Genomic DNA, 26,078 nt, shown 5'->3' with positions numbered 1-26,078 from the left:
TATCTCCACTCTTGCGCTTCTTGACTAAAGACTGAGATCCATACTCAAGCAAAAGGGTCATGTTATTACGTGTAGAGATGAGATCGGGACCATACCCGTACCTGTACCTAAAAGTACCTGTACCTAAAATCAGTAAATCTTGGTAGCCATACATGTATCCGAATTATATGGTACGGGTACGAGTACATGTACTTTGGGTACGGTACCCGCTTTGGTACCCGTTTGTTCTTTTTAAAAAAAATCTCCACGAAACTAGGTAACGGTGCAATGCCGACAATCCATTTATCTAAAATACCACAACCAAAACCGTAATACCGCAACCAAAACTAAAAATAAAACAAATCAACCATAATATAAAATCCATTCAAAATCAAGTAATAAATACTATAACATGCAAAGTATAAAAAAATTATCAAAATGTTTAAAACAAAATTAACTTATGCAAAGAAAGTCAACATTCGTTTAATCTTCACTATTCATTTTTCCATTTTCTCTTATCATTTTCTTTTTTATTGCTTCCTCAATTTCTATAGAAAAACAATAGAGAAAGTTAATACATGTTATTTAATGATATACACAATTACACATACATGAAACAAAAATATACGAATACATAATATATGAATATACAAATATAGATTAAGAATGAGCTTATTCAACTAATATATATTATGTTTTGAAAATCTCGCTTGAAAGTTAAGTCATGAGTGTTGGAAACATAATAAAAGCCCCTACATATTCTAGATGGGTACCGGTAACAGTACCCGTAATGCCCGTACTTGTACCCGTAGCCGAAAGTACTCGTACCTATAATCAATAAATTTGTGTACCCATACTTGTACACATACCTGTACCCAATAGACATGTACAGGATTAAGTACGGGTACATATACTTATACTGAACAGCGTCGAGGTACGGGTATAGGTATTCGAGAAAAATATCACATCCCTACTTGCATGTAGAGATCGAGTAATACACTTTTATATAATAATATTAAAAAATTTAAATAGCATTTAAGAATACTCAGGTAGCTATAGTTGAAATTTGTAAATAATCACATTATGTTCTTAGTCCTTAGATGCAAAAGTTTTGTAATCAATTAAACAAATAGCGTAAACTGCGGTTTTTGTTCCTATAGTTTGTTCAAATCTATGATTTTAGTCCAACAGTTTTAATTTACGAAACAGTTTTAATTAACAAATAGAGTAAACTGCGGTTTTTGTTCCTATAGTTTGTTCAAATCTATGATTTTAGTCCAACAGTTTTAATTTACGATTTTCGTCGCCGTGGTTTCATTTCACTTGCAATTAAACCACAATTCATTAACCCTGTTAAGTTTGGTTGATAAACCCATCAGCGTGCCCCTCACGTGAGGAGCAGTTTTGTCCTTTTTCTCCCCAAATAAACCCTAGTCTAATTCGCAAGCCCCCTCACGTGAGGGGCTGGGGTGTATTTGGGGGAAAATGACAAAATTGCCCCTCACGTGAGGAGCACGCTGATGGGTTTAACGACCAGACTTAACGGGATAATGAATTCGGGTTAAATTGCAAATGAAATGAAACCTCATGGACGAAAATCGCAAATTTAAAACTACTGAACTAAAACAACATATTTGGGCAAACCACATGAACGAAAACCGCAGTTCACTCAAACAAATAATACATAGGAATGGAAAAGAAAATCATAACCAAAGATGAACAAACTGAAAATTTTGAAATTAGAGAATAACATACTTAAAAAAAGTGTTCTTTATCTACAATGATATCAACAAAAAGGGGCAATGGTTTGTGGATTTTAGATTTCATATACAATATGTAGATGAATATGTCGATGAATGATGATGATATTTATATTTATATCAGTGTCCCACGTAAGGTAAACACAATATATATGAGGGTCCTATTAGGCTTTAATATAAACTAAGATAGTTGATAAAATACTTTAAATTAATTTATTGCATGAGTTTAACAAAATGACGAGTGTTCAAACATTAAGTTCAATACCTCTAGTTGATATATCTACATTATTGTTGTCATCATCCTTCAAACGTGACCACAAGAACAGACTTTTTCAACAAGCATTTTAAAATTCATAGAGATATGTTGTGACTTGAATCAGATTGATCAATAACTTATAGTATTAGACTTTTTAATACCTTTAAATTTCAAAATGAAGAAAAATACTTTTTGATGAGGTAGATAAGATGGTTAAGATGTGACATAAAAAGTCAAATATTCAAATATTAGTATGCAAAAATATTAGTCATTCAGAAAAATAAACATATGTTTTGGACCTTTTGGTTTGTTATTCCTACTTTTTGATGAGGTAGATAAGATGGTTAAGATGAGACATAAAAAGTCAAATATTCAAATATTAGTATGCAAAAATATTAGTCATTCAGAAAAATAAACATATGTTTTGGTTTAGATATCAAGAAAAACTTTTGTTTATCATAGAAAAAAGTGATACTTGTAATTAATGTTGGCTTGAATTTGACAAAAAATATTTTTTTTATAAAGTTGTAACTGAGCTATGCAGTGGTATAACTAAAAAAATAGAAAATGTTTAGTAGTGTTGGCATGAAGGCTTTTACTAACTTTTCACTCAAATACAATAATGATTTAACTGAAAACATAATTATTATTTATCTTTTAGCATCTGAGGAGACTTTATCTTGTTTGAACACATGTTTAATGATGAAGAAATGGTATGGTTGTGTAACACCGCGTATTTTACCCTATAAAATTAAGTCCCAAAATACTAACTTATAAATTATAGGGACCAAAAATAGAAAAATCTGAAATCTTTATCCATCGCGATACGCAATGGGGCAAGCATAAGGCCCATCGCGTAGCGCGACGGACTTGCACATTAACCCAGGTTTGGGCGGTGTAGCGATACGCGATGGCTCAACCCAAAGGATCATCGCGTAGCGCGATGACCATGCTAAGTCATTGGACACGTGTCCAACCACGTGTCAACACGTGGCACAATATGACAAGCCACGTGTCACGAGCAGGTAAGGCGGCGTAAATTGCGGCGCCGCGATACACGATGGGTTACCAGGAACCCATCGCGTATCGCGACGGGGTCCAAAACTCGTCTATAAAAGGGGGAGACGGGTATGAGGCTTTCTCATCCTAAACACACCTCCACATTCACACACTTAACCTTGAAAGGCGTGCCCCTTTGCCGTGACAAGCCGACGCGCTATTTTCTCGTAGTTCGTGCAAGAAACGAAGTTATAATCAAGCTAGTAATCGTACAATTAAGTAGATCAAGATCCTGCCTTTTTCTTATTATCAATCTAAGAATCCGCATTAAGGTAGTAGTTATGTTTAAGTTATTTGAATTATAGCTTAGAATATCAATCGAGTCTATGGTCTTTAACCTTGATCGTATTTTACAAACATTCACATTCATAAACGAATTTTTATAAACGTTACTTCATAATAAAGTAACGTTAATCAAAGATATATTTTGACGGGCATGTAGTAACTGTAAGGGTGATATCATTAGTAGTAAGTTTCTTGCCTAAGGAAAATTAATTCGTATAAATCCCAATCAACCGAGGGACCCGTTTACTTACCTGGAGAAACTCACCAACATGATAGAACCTATTAAGCCAAAGCATGCTATATCAAACGTCACATAAAATCAAGTGTTTTCATTCACAATCAAAAGTTAAACGATTTCAAGGTTAAGCTTACAATCATAGCTTAATCAAGTAACATCATTCAAAAAATTTATACGAACCTATTTATGTATAGGTTAAGTATCATTCACAATCAATCAATCTAAGGTTTCAAACGCACCGATGGTACATGTGAATACGTCAACCTTTTCAATCAGTCAAAACGTACTTATACTCAATGAGACGAATGAGTGTTTGTCTTAACGAGTCAATCAATGTCTACATGAGATCATGCAATCTCTAAAATGTTATAATACAAAGTAGAGAATAAAATCAACTCAGGCCGAATACGCATGTGTCTGGATCCAAACATAACTGTTAAAGCTCAATCAATCAATCAAAGGCAAGGTAGCCGCGGGCTTCAACGGTCATGACCAGTTCTCTGTTCAGGGTCGTTTGGCTTGGAGAATACCGTATGTGTGTAGGACAGTGGTACATATACCGGACGTAGTAATGCTTTCGCTGAGGTTGTCAAGAAAAATTTGTTTGTATTGTAATCGTCATTCAAAATGTTTTATTGAGTCATACGTGTTCAACAGCATATAGCTGACGTATTTTTTCCAACCCATTGCAGGTAATTAAGCATTAGTATCAATAGCAAGGATTGGAGTCTATAATGAAGATAGAAGCGCGTTACAAGATGGCTCCGTTTTGATATAAAATCCTTGTAATATGAAACATATATTTTGTAATACGATACTTGGGTATTTAACTCCCAAGTAAATTTTCAATGTAAATTAATATTATATGCAACCTAAGTCTTCCGCTAAAATTAACCCCTAAACTCTGATATATTTACAAAACAGGTACCAACTTGTGGTCACACGCTTAGGCCCTAAGTCGGGGTGTGACAGGTTGGTATCAGAGCCATCGGTTTCATCGAATTAGGTATTTAAACATTAGTACCTAAGCTTTAACCTTAAAATTATTATTATTATTATTATTCGTAGGGATAAGATAGGATTGGTAAACTTCCTATCCCTAATCTAACTACTTGCAGATGTCTTATATTAATTACAATGGTCATAGACACCGAGTAGCAATCCGATCAAAACGGACAATCAACTATGAACCATCCGATATAGAGAGTAGTAATAGTTATTATACAAGCTTTTTCAATCACAATCAACCGATCATTCCGATATTACCCTATGGGAACCAACCCGTGTATCTCCCACGAAGTCAACAATGTCCAATCGAAATCTCTGACAACACTGCTGACAACATTCCTCAGTACCACCCATCTGAAATTTCCACTTACCATCCTTCTGAGGAACAGGAAGTGCAGAGTAAGATCAAGCATGAGACTGAATCAGAATCATCTAGCTGGATGAATTGTCACTCTGATCAAAGGAGATGGCAATTCGGATCACCACCATTGAACTATCAATACCAAATCCCACCGACCACTGCAGAACCAAGCCGTAAACTAAGGATGAGAGCCATCCCGCCATACAAAAAGAGATTAGTTCAATCACCAATCAAGGATTCTTATGAATCGGAGGAAGAACCCGAGGAAGAGGAGGATCCCGAGGAAGAAAATTAGGAGAATGAGAATCCTTATTTTTCTCCATATAATGGACCAAGACCTTCCATATCACAACAAGCTAAAGAGATCCGTGAAGAGGCAAACCTGATTGAGGAATTTTATACAACTAACATCCCCGATGAGGAAATGAATACATACGTTGCAAGTCCACACCTCTGTCCACAAGAGAACGCTTATCTCTTCCCAGCTGCATCCGCACCAACGGGATATCCAAACCCGCCAGATTCAGTGTTGGATGAGCTAAGGAATGAGAAAGTGGACCAGAAGATATTAGGAAAGAAAATAGTTAAGAAATGTGACAAGATGAAGAATCTTGTTAAAAAGTGGATTAAGGATTAGGAATCGTTGTTACGTATTGCTGTTATGTTTTCTTTATAAAATAAATAATGTATTATAAAGAAAGTCTGTCTTTTCTCTGAATTTTGTTTTATTCATGTAACAGCATGTCTAAAGCCAACAGTAATCAAGAAATGCAACTAAATAATAAAGAAAAGACCGTAGTAGAAAACATAAACAACGATAAAGAAAAGACAGTAGCAGAAAACATTCAAGCGATACCGAAAGACTATGTGCTCGGTATTCGCGATTTAATCAAAGAAGCTGTAACTCCGCTATATGACTTAATGAAAAATGATCCGAGTCGAACTGCCTCTCATTCTAATAGAAGGGCAAGTCAAAGTAAAACTGAATCTGTTACTTCAAAAAGAGAATCAAAGAAAGAATCTAAAAAGGAATCGGAGAAGAAAGAAAGTAAGAAGAAAGAAAGTGAGAAAAAAGAATGAAGCAAGTGATGAAAGCTCGACGGCTGAAAACGACCTCCGTGAGAAAACAAAGAAACTCAAAATACACGAAGGTTGTGATTTCAAAGTGTTTAAGATTTACAACCCCAAAGAATTTCACAGGGATGAAGGAGTGATAAACACCCTCCGATGGTTGGAGGAGATGGAATCGATCGTGTTGATAAGTAAGTGTACTGAAAAAGAGAAAGTGCAATACACTTCCCAGATGTTCAAAGGGGAAGCATTGGAGTAGTGGAATACCCTAATCGGAATCAAGGGTAGAGAAAATTTATAGAACCTGGATTGGGAAACGTTTAAGGCCATGATATTGAAGAAATTCTGCCCAATCAATGAGATGGATCAAATTCAGACCAAACTGTGGAACCATAAAGTTGTGGGAACCAATCTCAAGGAATATAACACCAAGTTTCTTGAGTATTGTAGAATCGTGCCTCATCTGGTTACTCCTGAAATCAACAAAGTGACACGATATATTTACGGATTACCAATCGAAATCCGTGATTTAGTTCGTTCACAAATGTCGTCCACGACGGAATCTGCTATGGAGTTGGCCGGATATCTGATGGATGGGATGCTTAGGAACCGTGATGAGAAGAAGAAGGATGATGGAAAAACAAGTGCGGGTAGAAAGATGAAGAAGACAGAAAAGAAAGAGAGGGGGGATTTGTGTATAGTCGCCCCATTTGCAAGTCATGCAGTAGAAGACATTTCGGTAGATGTCTTCGACCAACTAACACCGTTATATGTGGATTTTGCAATAAACCGGGTCATTCGGAAACAGATTGCAGAAAAAAGGCAGTATGTTTTGAGTGTGGTGAGAATGGACACTTTAGTACTGAGTGCCCAAAGAAGAAGTCAATGACAAATACGATAGGTGCAAGTGGCAGCGGTGCTAAGACCGAGGCCAAGAAAGGAAACGCACATGTTTTCATGCTAGACACTCAGAAGGCAGCCGATATAGCAGACGTGATCACCGGTACGTTTCCTTTAAATAATGTTTATGCTAGGATTTTATTTGACTCGGGTGCAAACCAAAGCTTTATAGATTATAAATTATGTAGTCTATTAAATGAACCCTTAGTTAAACTAGATAAACATTATGAAGTAGAAACCGCTGATGGAAGTGTAAGTAGAATAACCGAGGCTTTAGATAATGCCACAATTTCTCTAGCCAATCACGTCATACCTGTACTATTATTACCCATGACATTAGCAGGTTTTGATGTAGTTTTAGGTATGGACTGGTTATCGTTTAATCAAGCCCGTATTCTATGTAACGGTAAAGCCATCGACATTCGAACACCTAATAACAAAACCATTCATATAACCGAAGATAAAGAAGGAGGAAAGGTAGGAATCATTTCCAAGATTAAAAAGAAAGTCATTGCATAGGTAAGGGATGCCTCGCATTCATGGCCTATGTAACGAATGAACCCGAACCAAATAAAATGGAGGAAGTACCGATTGTATCTGAATTTCCAGACGTATTTCCTGATGAGCTACCGGGATCCCCGCCTGATAGAGAAGTAGAGTTTAGGATCGACCTCATGCCAGGAACTTCACTAATAGCCAAATCTCCTTATCGTCTAGCACCTATGGAAATGAAAGAATTGAAGAAACAGTTAGATGAATTATTAGAAAAAGGATTCAAAAGACCGAGTTCGTCACCGTGGGGAGCTCCGGTTCTGTTTGTAAAGAAGAAGGACGGATCAATGAGGATGTATATAGACTACCGAGAACTGAATAAGGTCACGATCAAGAACAAGTACCCACTACCAAGAATTGACGATTTGTTTGATCAGCTCCAAGGAGCAAGCTGTTTTTCCAAGATTGACCTAAGATCGGGTTACCATCAATTGAAAGTGCAAGAGGAGGATATTCCCAAAACAGTGTTTAGAACCCGATACGGACATTATGAGTTCACTGTTATGCCTTTCGAACTCACTAATGCTCCGGCAGCTTTCATGGACATGATGAATCGGATTTGCAAACAATACTTAGACAAGTTTGTTATCTTCTTCATTGATAACATTCTTGTTTATTCAAAATCCAAAGACGATCATCAAGTTCATCTCAAGATCATACTTGAAACCCTAAGAAACGAGAAATTATACGCCAAATTCTCGAAATCCGATTTTTGGTTGTCCGAAGTCCAATTTCTTGGTCATGTTATAAATGATAAGGGTATTCAAGTAGACCCAGCAAAGATTGAGGCCATTACCAAATCTGAGAAACTCAAGACACCGGCTCAAGTCCGAAGTTTCCTAGGCTTAGCCGGATATTACCGAAGGTTTATTCAAAACTTCTCCCGAATAGCTGTTCCATTAACATCACTCACGAGAAAGGCAATTAAATTTGAATGGGGACCAAAGCAAGAGGAAGCATTTGAAACACTCAAACAAAAGTTAACTAATGCACCTATTCTGGCCTTGCCAGAAGGACTAGAAAACTTTATCATTTACTGTGATGCTTCACACACGGGAATGGGATGTGTTTTGATGCAAGGAAATAAAGTAATTGCTTATGCTTCGAGATAGTTAAAAGTTTATGAAAATAATTACACCACACACGACCTTGAATTAGGCGCTATAATCTTCGCATTGAAATTATGGCGACATTACTTGTATGGTGTTAAGTTCATTGTATACACTGATCACAAAAGTTTGAAGCATATATTCGATCAAAAGGAATTGAATATGAGGCAAAGGCGTTGGATGGAAACACTTAATGATTATGACTGTGAAATCGTATACCATGAAGGGAAAGCCAACGTTGTGGCTGACGCATTGAGTAGAAAAGAACATGAGAAACCAAAGAGAGTACGAGCTCTTAGATCGGAACTCAAAGTTGATTTAGCTAATCAGATCAAAGAAGCTCAGAAAATGGCACTGGATGAAAGAAACATTAAAGCCGAAAGAGAGAACGGTACAATCGATCAATTAGTCAAAGGTAGTGACGATATATTAAGACTTGGTACAAGAATATGGGTACCAATAATCGGGAGTTTAAGAGATAAGATTCTAGAAGAAGCACACAAGTCAAAGTATATGATGCATCCGGGAAGTGACAAGATGTATCACAATCTAAAAGATGATTAATGGTGGATCGGTATGAAGAAAGATATTGCTTTGTATGTAGCTAAATGCCTGACGTGTTCTAAAGTGAAAGCTGAACATCAAAAGCCGTTAGGATTACTACAACAACCGGAAATCCCGATATGGAAATGGGATATGATAACTATGGATTTTATTATGAAGTTACCTAAAACTTCTCGCCAAAATGATGCGATCTGGGTTATAGTAGATAGACTTACTAAGTCTGCCCGTTTTATTCCAGTACAAGAAACGTTTAGTATGGATAAGTTAGCACACTTATATGTCGAAAACATAGTATCTTTACATGGTGTGCCGCTATCCATCATTTCAGATAGAGATAGTCGTTTTAATTCAAATTTTTGGTCAAGCTTTCAAAAGGCAATGGGGACTCGATTAAACTTAAGTACCGCATACCATCCCCAAACTGATGGCCAAAGTGAATGTACAATTCAGACCTTAGAGGACATGTTTCGTGCCTGTGTTATTGATTTAGGAGGATGTTGGGATACCCATCTTGCTCTAATGGAATTTTCGTACAACAACAGTTATCATACGAGCATCCAAATGGCACCGTTTGAAGCATTGTATGGGCGTAAGTGTAGGACACTTGTATGTTGGTCAGAAACAGATGATAGTCAGTTGTCAGGACCTGAAATTGTTCGAAGGAATACTGATCAAGTAATACAAATTCGTGAACGATTGAAAACAGCAAGAGATGGACAAAAGATCTATGCGGATGTTCGTCGCAAGCCTTTGGAGTTTAAAGAAGGCGATAGAGTATTATTGAAAGTATCTCCTTGGAAAGGTGTAATAAGATTCAGAAAGAAGGGAAAACTAAGTCCACGCTTTGTAGGACCATTTAAAATACTTGATAAAATCGGACCAGTTGCTTACCGATTAGAGTTACCTGATGAAATGAAAGGCATTCACGACGTGTTTCACGTATCCAATCTACGCAAGTGTTTAGTTGACGAAACTCTTGCTATGCCATTAAAAGATGTTAAAATCAACGAGAAGCTTAAGTTTGTGGAACAACCGATTCAAATAGAAGGTAGCATGATCAAATTTCTCAAGCACAAACGACTCAAGCTCGTGAAAGTCAAATGGGATTCAAGACGAAGACCCGAGTATACGTGGGACCTCAAGTCAGAAATTAAGAAAAAGGACAAAACGGCAAAACTAGTCCTTTATGTTTTCGTGTTTTTTCAATGGTCGTCCTTTAGCAAACTTAATGCCAGAAATCGTACTTTATGTTTCAAAACCCTATCACATTACGTCCTTTAGCACTAACCCAGTTAATTTTGTTCGTTAAATCTGGTCATGTGCAAAGCACATGAGGGTAGTTTGGTAATTTTACTTTTTTGTTTAATTCTCTCTCCCATCTCATGACTCTCTCTCTCTCTCTCTCTCTCCTACACACAAACACAACACAACCGAACAAACAATTACCAGCCATCACCTATTTCGCTGTCACCACCACGAGCCGTCTCTACCACCGACCTTCATTACCACCTAACTTAACCATCAATTAGCATTTAACAGAAACCAACATCGTCCCCTTCGCCGCTTATAAGAAACCCATAAAATTTGAATATGTGATCTAAAACCCGATCGATTAGGTTCCATCAACATTATACTGTGGGGCTTGAAGGCGAATTGATTAGAGTTAATTTTATGGATCGATTGTTGAGTTCGGCAGTTTCTGAATCGAGATCTAGTAGACAGCATATCCGCCATTGTTACACAACTGAAAAACATTAAATCCAAACCCTAAATTGGAAACCGATTTGCTACCAAGTTTGCTTGAATTTCATATGAATCTGTCATATTAAAAAGTGAGAAGCTCTAATTCGGCAGAAATAATTATTGGCTACACATCTAACAAAAAAATTTGGGTATTGTATTTGACAACCCTATTAGTTCCAGATCTTCAATTATGGCGACGACGGTGTTTATGGTGAAGGTTCTAGTGGTAGTGGTGATATCCTAGAGTGAGTGAAAGTGAAAGAACAGATTTAGTAGAGAGAGAGATAAGAGAGAGAGACTTTAATATACTTTTATTTTTTGAATTATTAAACAAATATGTAAAATTACCAAACTACCCTCATGTACTTTGCACATGACCATATTTAACGAACAAAGTTAACTGGGTTAGTTCCAAATGACGTAATGTGATAGGGTTTTGAAACATGTCAGGTCCCACTTTTATGGTCGATTCGGCTCAGATATTTAATCAATCATGTCATAACTCACACAAAATTAATCGTGTTGACAAGAGAGTTAATGACGGGTTACTATATTTAGAAAGATGACCGTTTGTTAAAGAAGGAATCAATAACAAACATACGGTTGCAATGAATATTCAAAGATAGAAGACACACACAGGATTCACTCAAAAGATTTCTATTTATATAATGTTAGTCATACAAAAGGAGTAATTGATTTAGGGTTTATAAGGAATCCTCGGACAGCCGTTACACACAAAATATTCTCAATTAATGTGTCGTGTGTATTCTGTCTCTCTGTCTCTCTCGGTGGCGTGCCCTAATTATTCTATTTATAGGCCTGCCAACCTAAGACAGCTGTCATTCCTTCTAGAAACCCTATCCGATAGTACATATTCAAATTACATATTCAAAAATAAAACTAAGTGTAAAACAAGTCTTCCGGGTAGGCTTTTCATTAAACTTCAGTCTCCGAGTACGCAGTGTACTCGACCTTCCTTCAGACTTGGTAAACATAGAAGTGTACTCGGAATCAGTTTCCGGGTAGACTTTACTTAAAGAATATTTTACCAAGTAAAATATTCACCGAGTAGACTTCAATCTTCTTGGACTTATCAAACTTTGCCCAACAAATCCTTACGAGCAACCTTGTTCTTCTATGGTCCTGTTCGGCTCATTGTCATTGAATAACTTATTGATAAGGCGTACTCGAGAATACATACCTTACTTGAGCAGAACCTTACTCGATATAACTTAGAGATATTCCAATAACTCATCAAGTATACTCGGACCATAATTATTAAAGAATACCTTGCCCGGTCTTCCAATTACTTGGCTTCTTGGACTTGGTTGACCATACCTTACTCGGAAGAGTAAAATACTTGGTCTTGAAGAACAATCCTGCTTAACAAAGTGAACCTTGCTTGGATATGCCAAATCAATGATCCTTACTCGGAAAATCAATAAAAAGCATACCTTGCTCGGATATCCACTTAAGAAGTCTATTTGAAGTAAACCTTGCCCGGGAGGCAAAATCTCGTACTCGGCTAAGTAAAAGCTTACTCGAAGGTCCAAGGTGTGCTCGGATTCAATACTTAGCAGTTTCTGAGGAGGTTGAGAAGATTCCAATCTTCCATATTCTTCGTTTTCGGTCAAATCTCCTCATTTGGGTCAAATTCTTGACCCAACAAAACATAAAGTACGATTTCTGGCATTTAGTTTGCAAAAGGACAACTATTGAAAAAACACAAAAACATAAAGGACCAGTTTTGCCATTTAGGGTTTAGGGTTTAGGACGAGATTATTCAAAAGGTGGGGAGGATGTAACACTGCGTCTTTTTCCCTATAAAAGTAAGCCCCAACATACTAACTTATAAAGTATAGGGACCAAAAATGTAAAAATCTGAAATCTTTATCTATCGCGATACGTGGTGGGGCAAGCATCACGTAGCGCGACGGACTTGCACATTAACCCAGGTTTGGGCGGTGTAGCGATACGCGATGGCTCAACCCAAAGGATCATCGCGTAGCGCGATGACCATGCTAAGTCATCGGACACGTGTCCAACCACGTGTCAACACGTGGCACAATATGACAGGCCACGTGTCACGAGCTGGTAAGGCGGCGTAAATTGCGACGTCGCGATACGCGACGGGTCACCAGGAACCCATCGCGTATCGCGACGGGGTCCAAAACTCGCCTATAAAAGGGGGAGACGGGTATGAGGCTTTCTCATCCCAAACACACCTCCACATTCACACACTTAACCTTGAAAGGCGTGCCCTTTTGCCGTGACAAGCCGACGCGCTATTTTCTCGTAGTTCGTGCAAGAAACGAAGTTATAATCAAGCTAGTAATCGTACAATTAAGTAGATCAAGATCCTGCCTTTTTCTTATTATCAATCTTAGAATCCGCATTAAGGTAGGAGTTATGTTTAAGTTATTTGAATTATAGCTTAGACTATCAATCGAGGCTATGGTCTTTAACCTTGATCGTATTTTACAAACATTCACATTCATAAACGAGTTTTTATAAACGTTACTTCATTATAAAGTAATGTTAATCAAAGATATATTTGACGGGCATGTAGTAACTATAAGGGTGATATCATTAGTAGTAAGTTTCTTGCCTAAGAAAAAGTAATTCGTATAAATCCCAATCAACCGAGGGACCCGTTTACTTACCTGGAGAAACTCACCAACATGATAGAACCTATTAAGCCAAAGCATGCTATATCAAACGTCACATAAAATCAAGTGTTTTCATTCACAATCAAAAGTTAAACGATTTCAAGGTTAAGCTTACAATCATAGCTTAATCAAGTAACATCATTCAAAAAATTTATACGAGCCTATTTATGTATAGGTTAAGTATCATTCACAATCAATCAATCTAAGGTTTCAAACGCACCGACGGTACAGGTGAATACGTCAACCTTTTCAATCAGTCAAAACATACTTATACTCAATGAGACGAACGGGTGTTTGTCTTAACGAGTCAATCAATGTCTACATGAGATCATGAAATCTCTAAAACGTTATAATACAAAGTAGAGGATAAAATCAACTCAGACCGAATACGCATGTGTCTGGATCTAAACATAACTGTTAAAGCTCAATCAATCAATCAAAGGCAAGGTAGCCGCGGGCTTAAACGGTCATGACCAGTTCTCTGTTCAGGGCCGTTTGGCTCGGAGAATAACGTTATGTGTGTAGGGCAGTGGTACATATACCGGAAGTAGTAATGCTTCCGCTGAGGTTGTCAAGAAAACTATGTTTGTATTGTAATCGTCATTCAAAATGTTTTATTGAGTCATACGTGTTCACCAGCATATAGCTGAAGTATTTTTTCCAACCCATTGCAGGTAATTAAGCATTAGTATCAATAGCAAGGATTGGAGTCTATAATGAAGATAGAAGCACGTTACAAGATGGCTCCGTTTTGATATAAAATCCTTGTAATATGAAACATATATTTTGTAAACCGATACTTGGGTATTTAACTCCCAAGTAAAATTTTCAATGTAAATTAATATTATATGCAACCTAAGTCTTCCGCTAAAATTAACCCATAAACTCTGATATATTTACAAAACAGGTACCAACTTATTGTCACACGCCTAGGCCCTAAGTCGGGGTGTGACAGGTTGGCTGAAGAATTGTTTATTAGGTGACAAGGATATCATCCCACTACGATCGTCAGAGACCAGATGAAGGATCAATCAAATAAAACATGGGTTTTAGGCCACCAATCTTCAAGGGCCCCGTTCTTTTTAGTTTTGGCATGTTGAAGTATTTAAGTAATATTGTGAAGGGTGTGATCTATTGCGGTTTCTGTTAACCCTTAACTTAATATTCCTTGATAGATATATTTTGTTGTGACATATTGATGTTTCATTGCTTATTCTTTTTTAGTAAACAATTTTAAGAAGTCCGGTCTTAATCTATATGAAACTAAATTGAATGCTTTAGTCAAAAAGTTTAAGTCTTATAAACAAGCTGAATGTTGAAGATTTAAACTAATTTAATTTGAAAAAGAGGGATTTGATTGGGAAGAAATGGAATTAGAAATATTTCTTTTGTTTGTTTTCCACTTTTCATTTCTATTTCTCTTTCTATTTCTCTAAAACTAGAGAATTCCATTTCTCTTTAAAACAAAGAGAAATCCATTTCTCAGCAGCCTCCTCATAGCATGTCACCACCTCGTCTCCAGCCACCACCTCGTCTCCGACCACCACCTCGTCTCCGGCCACCACCCCGTCTCCGGCCGCCACCCCGTCTCCGGCCGCCACCCTGTCTTCGGCCGCCACCTCGTCTCCAAGTTTGCAACCGCCACCTCGTCTCCAAGTCTGCAACCACCACCTCATCTCCGCCGTTCGCAGTGGTGAACACAGAGATGGTAACCGGTTGTAGGTTGCAGGTGGTACGGGTGAACGGAGATTAGGGTTTCAAGTGGTGGTTCGTGGTAGGTTAGGGTTTTCAGATGGTCGGGTGATTGTGGTCGCAGGTGGGTGACAGTGGTGGTGGAAATCGGCGGTGGTCGCAGGTGGCTTCTGATTATCATCATCATCATCGCCACCACAACCACCACCATAAAATCTCCAAAGAGGCAGTGATGACAGATCTGAGCCTCCTTTTTCTATATCTTATGTTCCAAAAATTTGAATCTTTTTAATTTCTTGTGTACTGTGATTGAAGAAGGGGATTTGGTGGCGGCAGCCGGTGGTGGTGGGCTGTGGTTGAAGAAAGGGCTGTGGTGGTGGTGCTGGTGGTGTGGGGCTGTGGTGGTGGGGCTGTGGTGGTGGTGCTGGTGGTGGTGGGGCTGTGGTGGTGGGGCTGCGGTGGTGAGTGGTGTCAGGTTGGGTGGAGGTGGGGTTGGGTATGGAAGAGTTCTCTGTTTATTTTCTCGTGTACCAAACAAGAGAAATGATTCTCATTCTCCATACCAATTCTCTTTCTCAACAATTCCATTTCCATTTCTATTTTCTCTCATTTTCCATTCTCTGTACCAAACACCCCCTAAAGTTTTATTTTGTTTTAGACCCTCAAAACGATTCAGCTAGCCCTTGCGATTAGTCTCTATACTAATTAGTTGAATTATAAGCATTCATTCGTCCTATTATTGTTTCTTGAAACTTCTAACAAATCATGTTCACCCAAAACAAAAGATTAAAACATTACCTCAATACCATTGATTAGTGGTCCACTAATAAAGTTAAAACCTTCCAACATTTTGGGTTAATGGTGTTTAGAAAGCAGAAGGTATTGAGTTTAAGTCTCGTAAACGATAAAATTTAAAAGAAGTTTATCGTTAAAAAACCCTCATTAACTCAATATCAAAGTATGGGTGGAGACGTGGAATGGTAAGGAAAAGACTTTGTGTTCCATCTTATTCATGTTCGAATTCTGCTCCCACGATTTAAATTCAGTGGGCACCAGATGATGATAAAAAATTAGGTGAGTAAATAACGTTCACTAGTTTGATCCTTGAACTTAACATGTTTTATCTTACCGCATTGTTGTGCCTTCGGTGTAGAGGTGCACAAACCCTCAAAACCGGTTTGGGTTGAAACCGGTTAGGTTTGGTCAACAAAAGTCAAAACCGGTTTATAATCGGTTTCGGTTCGGGTTGGAACCGGTTTCTTACCATGTTACGTTCGGTTTTGGTTCGGGTTTTGATCGGTTTCGGTTCGGTTAACCGGTTTGGTGGAGAAAACTACAAATCAGTTCCGAACCCAAAACCGGTTTCTACATACTGGGTTTCAAACCGGTTCGGCTTCGGTTCGGTTAACCGGTTTATTTGTCCACCTCTACTTCGGTAAGACAGGAGGAATCAAATGACGAATATATCCTAATGTGGTGAATTTAGCCGGTAGTCAGTTCGAAGGATTCGTTTGCTGTAATAACTTATAGAAAAAAAGAAAAAAAAAAACAAATTATAAAACTTTGATATCAGACCAGTTGGTCGATATCCTCAGCCACGATCATCCAAGAACAAAACATGTCCGCCGCCGCCGCCCATAACAAACTTCACTCGCAGAGTAAACATCACCTCCTGCAATTACTCATCCTCATCCTCTGCATCAAATAGGAAGCAGTTGATTCTTTACTCAAAGCCCGGCTGCTGTTTATGCGACGCCCTCAAAGAAAAGCTTCATTCTGCTTTTTCTCTCTCTTCTCCGACCATTTCTCTTCATGACGTCGACTTGCAGGCAGCCAACTTTAATTACTTTAGTATTATTATTATCACTATTATTATTCATTTGTGTGTGAATGAATTATTAGGTTAGGGATATTACTACTAATCCGGAATGGGAAAGTGCCTACCAGTACGAGATTCCGGTCTTGGCAAGACTCCGAACCGATGGCACCGAGGTTTCTTACTTTCTTATTGGATTGAGTTTTGGCTTGTTAATGTCTATGAATTAATTAAACTTCTACTTAAAGTAATATATGAGATGGTGGTTACTCTAAAACAAGTGGCATTGTTGAACGATTCGCTTCTAGTGTTTAACTTTAAGGTTTAGCTTTAGGGAGTTGCGGTTTACCTTCACGATTTAGCCTTTAGAGCTATGCAGTCGATATCGCCTATATATCACTGATTTATCGGTTATTGGTCCCTTGGTAAAATATCGGTCAGAATACCGGTACTGATGATATCGGCGATTTTGACCGATATTGGACCGATGTATCACCGACATTCCCGATAACAGTGTTTTAAGTCTTAATTATCAATTTTTAGTGTTCAATATTAGTGTTTTAAGTCTTAATTAGTTCTCACTTGTTATGATTGTTGGTGTTTTGCAAACTGCAAAAGGTTAATTTGTTAATGGTAGAAGAGTATACTGAATTATTAGTGTTAAATTGTTATATATATGAATTTTACATGACATTAAAATTACCAATATCCCACCACGATAACCGATATATTTAGCTTTAGAGTTTAGCTATTAGGGCTTATAGTTTTTAGTTTTTAGGGTTCGACGAGCCGGTTCCAACACCGCTGAAATGAGTTCAATCGGAGTGCGTTTGAGCCGGTTCTTTCCAGCTCACCATTTTTTATGAGTTCCCTAATGAATTCACCTCTTGCATATGAATTCTGCAATTTTAATCTTTTGAGGCTAAAATTATAGTTGAATAATCATCATTGTGGTATATCATGTGGCATGCTTGGCAATTGGCACTTAGTAAACTTCAAAGTTTGTTTGTGTCTGCTATGTATTAGTTCTATATCTAGAGAATGCAATGACGCATAACATAAATGATAGAGGGATACAATAAGAGTCTATATAGTCATCTTGTCATTTAGTTTGTAGGGTTTTATTTGTTTTAGGTCTACCATAAAACAATAATCTAGAGGATGATTTGTGAGGTGCATTATGACTTATCTTCCATCATTTAACTGAAATCGCCATTCATTTTATTCGGTTGTTGCTCTAATCTTTTCTAGATACCAGACAAAAACCTTCAAAGTGTGTAAATCGGTTGTTTTGTTTTTTGTTTTCTTTCCCCTTTAGCTGCCTCTTAATATCCTAACGTAATAAGATACTAAAATTATGTAAATTTGTACAAAAGTATAGCATATTAGCATGTACCTTGATGTTCAAGTATGTAGTTGGTAGTCACACTATGTATTATAACCTGTTTTAAAATCGAGCGCTTTTTGCCCTTAAGCGCATTTAAAGCGCCAGGCGCATTAATTGCGAGTTGCATGCCTCAGACTATTAAAGCGCCATTAATATGTTCCCAACTTCCCATGCATGTTAAATATCATTTAAACAACCTGTTCCTATTCTCTAGGAGTACCTAAAAATCCATTAAAGCACCGTACTTTCAACCATTCAACATATCATGGACAACTTGCCAATCTTTTTACATTAATCTTTGATTCAATGTAAACTCGACTTCAGGGTTGCTTTTTTTTAATACATGTCTAGACTTTAAAATGGTAAAATGTCTACACAAGATTTACCTTTTTTGCTTGTTATATCTAATGTTGCATGCATATAACCATAATGATAAGAAAAAATAATTCGAACCTTGTTATTAATAAGCAAAATAGAATTAGACATGCATAAATTTGATCATAGTGCGTTAGAAACTATGGCAATGAACCAGAATTAAAGGAGAAAACACTTGTGAAAGCTTTCACGAATACATTAAACGTTGGATGGTTTAAAGCCAATAAATTATGACTTTGAATTTGAGTATTTTTAACATCTTGAATACACATTAGACGAAACAGACCTGAACTTGGGTAATTAGTAAACTGTACATTCAATCAAAGATAAAGAGGAGGAAAAAATGGCAAGTTGCCATGATGTTGAATAGTTCTTATGTCTGTTTGTTAGTTGATCGTTTTCCTGTTAGCGTGTTAATCAGATCCACAACTTTTTGGATCATGTGATGTTGCATATTTCTTATGTCTATATGTTTTATATATAGTTTTGCCTGTTGTATAATGGGATGTTGATGTTGCAGGAAGTAATTCCCAGATTTTCTCCACGCGCTGCAGTAGACCACATCCACTCAAAGTTAGCAGCTGCATTGAGTCGAGACAATTAGACCCCGCTAAGCTTCCATGTCCTTTCATAAAACAAGCTACATTGTTCATTACAAAACAAGCCATGTACATTACAGGATAATTGTCTTTTCTTGATTGTATTCATACCATCAAAATGTTCTGATCAGATATTGTTTTTGTTTCATGACTTCCATGTCTGGATCACCGAGTTAAATGAAAACTAAGTTTGATGATTCACTTAATACTTGAGTTAAAACAAATGTTTGATAAAGACCTATTGAAGTTCAACCATTCTATGGCTTTGTATCATCGTATCCAGAAGCCAGGGTGTGCACGACTTGGTTTGGTTAATTTTGGTTGTGTCATCATTTTTTGTTTGATTTCATTTATTGCTCACCCTTAGATTAAAGCTTTCGGTTGTTAATAAATACGGAAATGATAAAGCATGACCATGATATTTTTCAAATATGCAGCCACAAATCTGCATGCTGGTTGTCAAAAATAACAATTACAGTAATTACAGTATTTTCACAGCATCAAGTGTTTTATATTATTACAAGATCAACACAAAATCCATCCTCAATAATCACAAATTAACAATTCAACTGGCCACCATCTCCACTAATCACATTAGCAGCTTCTCTTTTAGTTGAATACAAAGCTTTGACATTTCATCAAGAAGTAAACACATCTTATCCAAAGAGACAGAACCATTGATATCTGGCATCGGGTTATTTACCACTTGGTGAAGCCGAGCACGTATCATACCTGTCTCAGAATCTTCATTTTCATTACAAAAATCAGCAACCAACTGACTAAAATCACGGTGCTGATGTGGCAATTGAGATGGAACTTTGGGTGCAATGAAAGGATGTTGAAGAAGTTGAGGAATTGTCCATCTTTCCTTCCGGTCCCAGACGAGACACTTTTTCATTAAATCAGTAAGCCATGGATTCGGTAACGATTCATACCGTATTTCATGATTCGGATCTGTAATCTCTTTATACTTTGCCCAAAAAGTTGTGTAATCAGCAAACGGCGTTCTTCCATACACCATCTGATATAAAATACAACCGAGTGACCATATATCCGATGACCGACCACATTTAATTATGTTTCCATCTGCATCCGTATCGTTGCACAAAAAAGCCTCAGGTGACATGTAACTTAACGTACCCACCTGCACCAAAATGAATATACATTATTTTTTTTCATTCACAAAATAAATACCAAAACTGTTGAATATAATTAACTAACCTGAGAATCCCGTTGAATGTTTGTAGTGTCACTCATGATAGCTTTTGCAATACCAAAATCAATTAGTTTTAACGAGCCTCTAACAAGAAGGAAATTAGCTGGCTTTAAATCCGAGTGTACAATGCGTTCCTCGTGTATGGTTTTAACAGCTAAAAGTATTTGCTGCAAAAACGAATAGGATTAGATTATTTACATGGAACTTAACAACAAACATGAAACAACACATGAAATATACAAACCTTCCAGTAAAAACGAAGCCAGTCTTCGTCTATGGTTGACTTGGAATCATCGAGTTCCCGCCACTTTTGGGAGAGCATGTGAGCTAAATCGACTTCACCATACTCGAGTACCATATATATATACCCGTCTTCTTTAACTGTCAGGGATTTGTTAGTCATACTGCCACTCATGACTTCCTTCAGTAAAGCCTTATCTGTCACCTATAAAGAAGATGAATGTTAAAAGCAGTCAAGAAACATTCAATTACATCAGTTTCCTTTTTTGCAATCATAAGAAATAGTTACACATGGTATTGTTATAGAAGCTATAAAGTGGCAGTGAGTAATAATATTGGTAATTCTGTCTTCACAGACTTTTTGTGTATTTTCATCAATGCTGCCCACGAAAGATCAGAATTAAAATTTAATTAACACACATGCTCTTGTTCGTGTTCGTTCGGTTTGTTTACAGGCCTAGTTGGAAGAATAATCATACCTGTATGAGCCTTCGTGTTCGTTCATTTAACTCTAAACAAACATGGATATTTCATCGGACAAACATTTGTGTTCATGTTCATTCGTTTAAAATGAACATGTTTGTGTTTGTTTATGTTCATTTAAAATCTAATCGAACAGTTCACGAACATAATTGACAAAATTAAATGAACATATACGAACATACTTAAACAAACACAAATCAAGATAAACGAACTTAGACGAACACACTTAATGAACACAAACGCACATAAATGAACAAATAAAATATGTGTTCATGCCTGTTTATTTAATTAAATGAACACAAATTTTCTGTTCATGTTCGTTCCTTTATTAAATGAACGGACATAACCGAACTTCTCGCCGAGCGGTTCACAAAAGAACATTCGGTTCGTTTGCAGGCCTGCTTCCAACCCAAAATGAAGTGATAATATGCGAGTTTCGAACATGAATTTGGCATTTATTCATTCAACAGGATAACAGCAAATAACTAAAACAATTGTTGTTAGAAGTAGAACACTGTTTATATTAAATATTCTGACTACTCTAAGTACAACTTAAAGGCCTCTATTCTTAATATTAAGACTGCCTGCAACGCTACAACTCATCATTCCCACACGCAGGCCTAGTTAGCATGCCACATCAGCGTTCCACCCATTCTTCCCCACGCACTCATTTTACCCCAAACAATACAATACCCATCATTCTCACACGCAACCTTTTTATTTCCATGTCACCATTACTTTTTTTAATTAAATAAGTGTATAACGATTAACGACTACTTTTAATTACGTGCTAATTATATTTTAATTATGTTTCAAATTATGTTTTAATTATATTTTAGTTACGTTCTAACTGCTATGTATTCAAGGCCTATAGATACGCAACTTACATCATCATTTCTTAACATTTTCATCTTCAGTTTGTGCTCATGGCAAATCGACAAAACAACATTTATCTTCATGTTCATGTTCATGTTCACATACATGTTGAAGAACCAAACCCTCCCCCTAACATGCAAGAACCAAGCCCTCCCCTTAACATTGAAGATCGATCTATGGGGTGAAGATAATAGCTTCAATCAGAATGCGGCTTTCACTTAAGTCTTTCTCCCCAACGTATAAGAACCAAACTCTCCTCCTAACGTGCAAAAACCAAACCCTCCCCTGGTTGGTGCAACAACACCCTTCCCCCGGTTGTGCAACAACCAAACCCTCCCCCGGGTGATTTAATCAATATTTCAGGCATGAAGACACCGCTTGGAGGCCATCTAATTAGTTTGGAACTTACTTGTCAGGTATCTAATTCTCTTTATGCAACACTATTACAGTATTACAGCTTCTTTTATATACAAACCACCATATTGATCCACCAACAATCTCACAGTTTTATTCCCTCTAGATAACCATGAAAAGGCTAATCAATATAAGAGATATGGCTTTACTCGTATGACGTATAAGATCATAACATTTTTTCAACTAGAAAGCATTTAGGTCATTTGGCAAGAAAACATATATTCCACAAGTTAACTACTATCTATCTAAAGCACATACCTCGTAATCAATGAGTTGGATAATATGATCTTTTCCCTTGAGTTTGTTTAAATATTCAATTTCTTGGCAAAACCCAAATGCGGTTCCATAATCACGACCTTTAAGCTTTATCTTTTTCAATGCATAGATTGAACAGTGTTGAGAAATAACTTTGTAAACTTCACTGCTTCCTCCACTGCCTATCTTTCCAAGCCTTTGATACAACTTCCCATTAACCTTAAAGAACACATCGGGATCATACTTTCTTTTACGAGGTGCTGCTGCATCTTTCTTGGAAGCAGGCTCTTCGGTTTTCTCAGACTTTGAAGTTACTGATGTCACTTTAGAACTTTGATAATTTATCTTGGTTGACTTGTCAACAAGAAGAGAAGGATCTTTAACCATACTACTTGACTCTGCTTCTTTGGCTTGTTGACCACTAGCAAGCTCATATCTATTCACGAGATTTTGATCAGATACTGTCTTGTTATTATACTTTGGTGGGTCCCTCGTATCAAGTTGAGAAGGCTGAGAATTGCAAGTTGTTGAACCAAGCATGGGGGTGTTTAGTGAATTCACTAATGTTGTGGCACAAGTTGAGCCAACAACTGAAGATGATGTCACCTGGTGGCCAAATTCACTCCGCCAAAAGTTCCTCAAAGGGTTGACCTGATTCTCGAAATTCTGGTGATTCACATCATGATTTGGTGCAGTTAAGACATCCGGTTGATTATTAACAGCACGCTCCGTTTCTGTCAATGCAATTGAACCCATGTGAGTCAATAAGTTGTCTATTCTTTTGTCCATGTGGTCAACAGACCCTGTAAACATTGTGCAGTACATACAATAACTGAATATGATAGGTATATGTGACACTACCATATATTTGTATATCACATTATACAGAGATCAAATATCAATCTTTAACATGAATTTAAACATATCAAAAAAGTTAACGAACAAAATATTACCATGAGGTTGTGTTTCGTTTCCCGATTCAATCTGAACCTTCTTCGGACCATCTACAAGATTATTATCTCTGCATTTCGAGCATGGCAAATCAATCATATTGTTGATTTTACAATCACAGCCAAAACCAGGTTGACCTCTCTGACCATCTATTGACATAAACTTGCCTTCTTCAGTAGGGGTAGCTGAAGCCGAAGGTGGTGTGATTGAAGCCGATTCGTAATTAATGGTCATTGTACTCTTCATCAGTGTACTGGAATCCTGCACTCTATGTTTCACTGAAATATCATGAGATTCATCTGTTTTGGAATCTGTTACAACGCCCGAGCTCTTCGATGGTAATTCCCTTCTAGGAACCACTAACCTTCTAGGTTGGAGATTGGGCATACCTGCAATAATAAAAAAATTCACATAAATGATTTTCTCCATGAAAACTAGGGGTGTGCACGGTTCGGTTCGGTTCGATTAATGGCAATAACCAAACACTTCGTTATTAAAAAAAACAACCGCTCGGTTTCGGTTATCGGTTATTAGCAGTTAACTCATTTCGGTTCGGTTAATAAACCGCTAAACCCAAACTTTTAACACAGACAAAATTTTTCTCGACCTTTGTTAAGAATTTTACTAAAATCAAAACCATGAACATTATAAACAATTAGATTATACACATTAGTTTCAAAATATACATAAAGGATTACTCATGAACTTAATTTTAAGTTTTAACAGGTGAAGAGCTAATTGTCAAACCCACTATATAAGAAAGTAAATGCAATTTAAAGTCATTGTCAGTCGAAACAAATTAATATAAGTTTTAACAGGTTCGATTATTTTGGTTACTATAAAAATTGTGAACCAAAACCAAACTGAAAAATCGGTTATTCAAAAAAAAAAAAAAAAAAATAGCCGCCGGTTAATGCTTCAGTTCGTTATTTTCGGTTAATTCAGTTTTATGCTCACCCTTAATCTGTGCAGTCGATATTGCCTGATATATCGATTATCGGTCCTGACTCCTGTGGTAAAATATCGGTCAGAAGAATTCGGTACCGATAATATCGTCGATATCGACCGATATATCACGAATATTCCCGATATCAGTGTTTTAAGTCTTAATTATCCATTTTTAATGATCAATGTTAGTGTTTAAGTGTTAATCAGTTCCTACTTGGTAGGAATGTTAGTGTTTTGCAAGTTGCAAAAGGTTAATTAGTTAATGGTAGGAAAGTACATTTAATTATTAGTGTAAAATTTCTGTACATATGAATTTTTCCGCATATAACTGCTTAGCCCTTAATGGAAAGAGATAAAACCACCCTAAACTGGCAGCTCTATATTTCTGAATCAACTAATTGACATACTAGAAATGAGTCTTCTGATTTCACATACTAAATTAAAGTCAACTGAAACCCTAATTTTGACTAAAAAACTATTAATCTAGTAGCTGGATCAGTAAGTAGTGATGTGCTTAGAAGTTTGAAACCCTAACAAAACACTGAAACAATAATAATAATAATAATAATAATAATAATAATAATAATAATAATAATAATAAGAGAGAGATTGTACGGTGGCGTTTGAAGGCGGCTTGGACGTTACGGAGGAAGTCCGGTGGAGAAGAGTTGAAGGAAGATGAAGAAGATGAAGAGGCAGCTGCGTTGAATGAACAGTAGAGATTGAGATCTGACGGAATGTTAGGGTTATTATCCTCCCTGGTGGCCATGGACGACGGATGTTACAGGCATTTTCGATGCATATATCCGCCGGAAAGTGAGGATTCCGATGAGGTTAAGCCGGAGCACCACTCCCTCTCTGTGTGTGTGGGTGTCAAAAGATTTCAAAACTTATGTTTGGCGCTATTGCTAAGTCAATAATGTAATTTAAGAGCATTCTAGTCATATCCATCATATCCCCTAAAACTAGGCGATACACGGGGACATGAGAACTTTTGTCTGTACATTTGCTGAAGTCGTCTGAACATTATGAGTGATTAGAACATGTGTTGTTACTGAAGTTGAGTTTCGAATTCATCCAATAATATCGTGTCATACAATACTGTCTGGACATTCGCTGAAGTCGTCTGAGCTTGTTGTGGTCCAGACGAGCGGTGGCTTCAACGAATTATCTAATTTTTTGTTTTTTAATATAACATAATAATATAACTAAAACACTAATTTATATAAATAAAAAACATTAAACATCCTAATAACATTAAAAAAAATACAA

At 36.9% G+C, this 26,078-nt stretch overlaps 1 protein-coding gene and 1 long non-coding RNA gene across 2 annotated transcripts; one reads left to right on the top strand and one right to left on the bottom strand.

Moving 5' to 3' along the window:
* Positions 1-16,887: 16,887 nt before the first annotated feature.
* On the top strand, positions 16,888-19,487 carry LOC143563938 (uncharacterized). The gene is made up of 3 exons (XR_013140752.1): positions 16,888-17,075; positions 17,149-17,238; positions 19,345-19,487. It is a non-coding gene; the product is annotated as an uncharacterized LOC143563938 (long non-coding RNA).
* A 430-nt stretch (positions 19,488-19,917) lies between these two features.
* Positions 19,918-25,700, bottom strand: LOC143563941 (serine/threonine-protein kinase MPS1-like). Its single transcript, XM_077051356.1, has 6 exons — positions 25,422-25,700; positions 23,861-24,247; positions 22,911-23,641; positions 20,884-21,084; positions 20,645-20,806; positions 19,918-20,567 (listed from the first exon to the last, which is right to left on the bottom strand). Exons 1-6 carry the CDS (start codon positions 25,573-25,575, stop codon positions 20,013-20,015), a joined length of 2,190 nt encoding a protein of 729 aa, XP_076907471.1. The 5' UTR covers positions 25,576-25,700; the 3' UTR covers positions 19,918-20,012.
* Between the last annotated feature and the right edge of the window lie 378 nt (positions 25,701-26,078).

This window comes from Bidens hawaiensis, unplaced genomic scaffold, assembly GCF_021521415.1.
Source record: "Bidens hawaiensis isolate Kalapana, Puna unplaced genomic scaffold, B.hawaiensis_p1.1 tig00021672_1, whole genome shotgun sequence".
NCBI lineage: Eukaryota > Viridiplantae > Streptophyta > Magnoliopsida > Asterales > Asteraceae > Bidens > Bidens hawaiensis.
The sequence above is the reverse complement of the archived record's forward strand: the minus strand, read 5'-3'. Positions and strand labels throughout refer to the sequence as shown.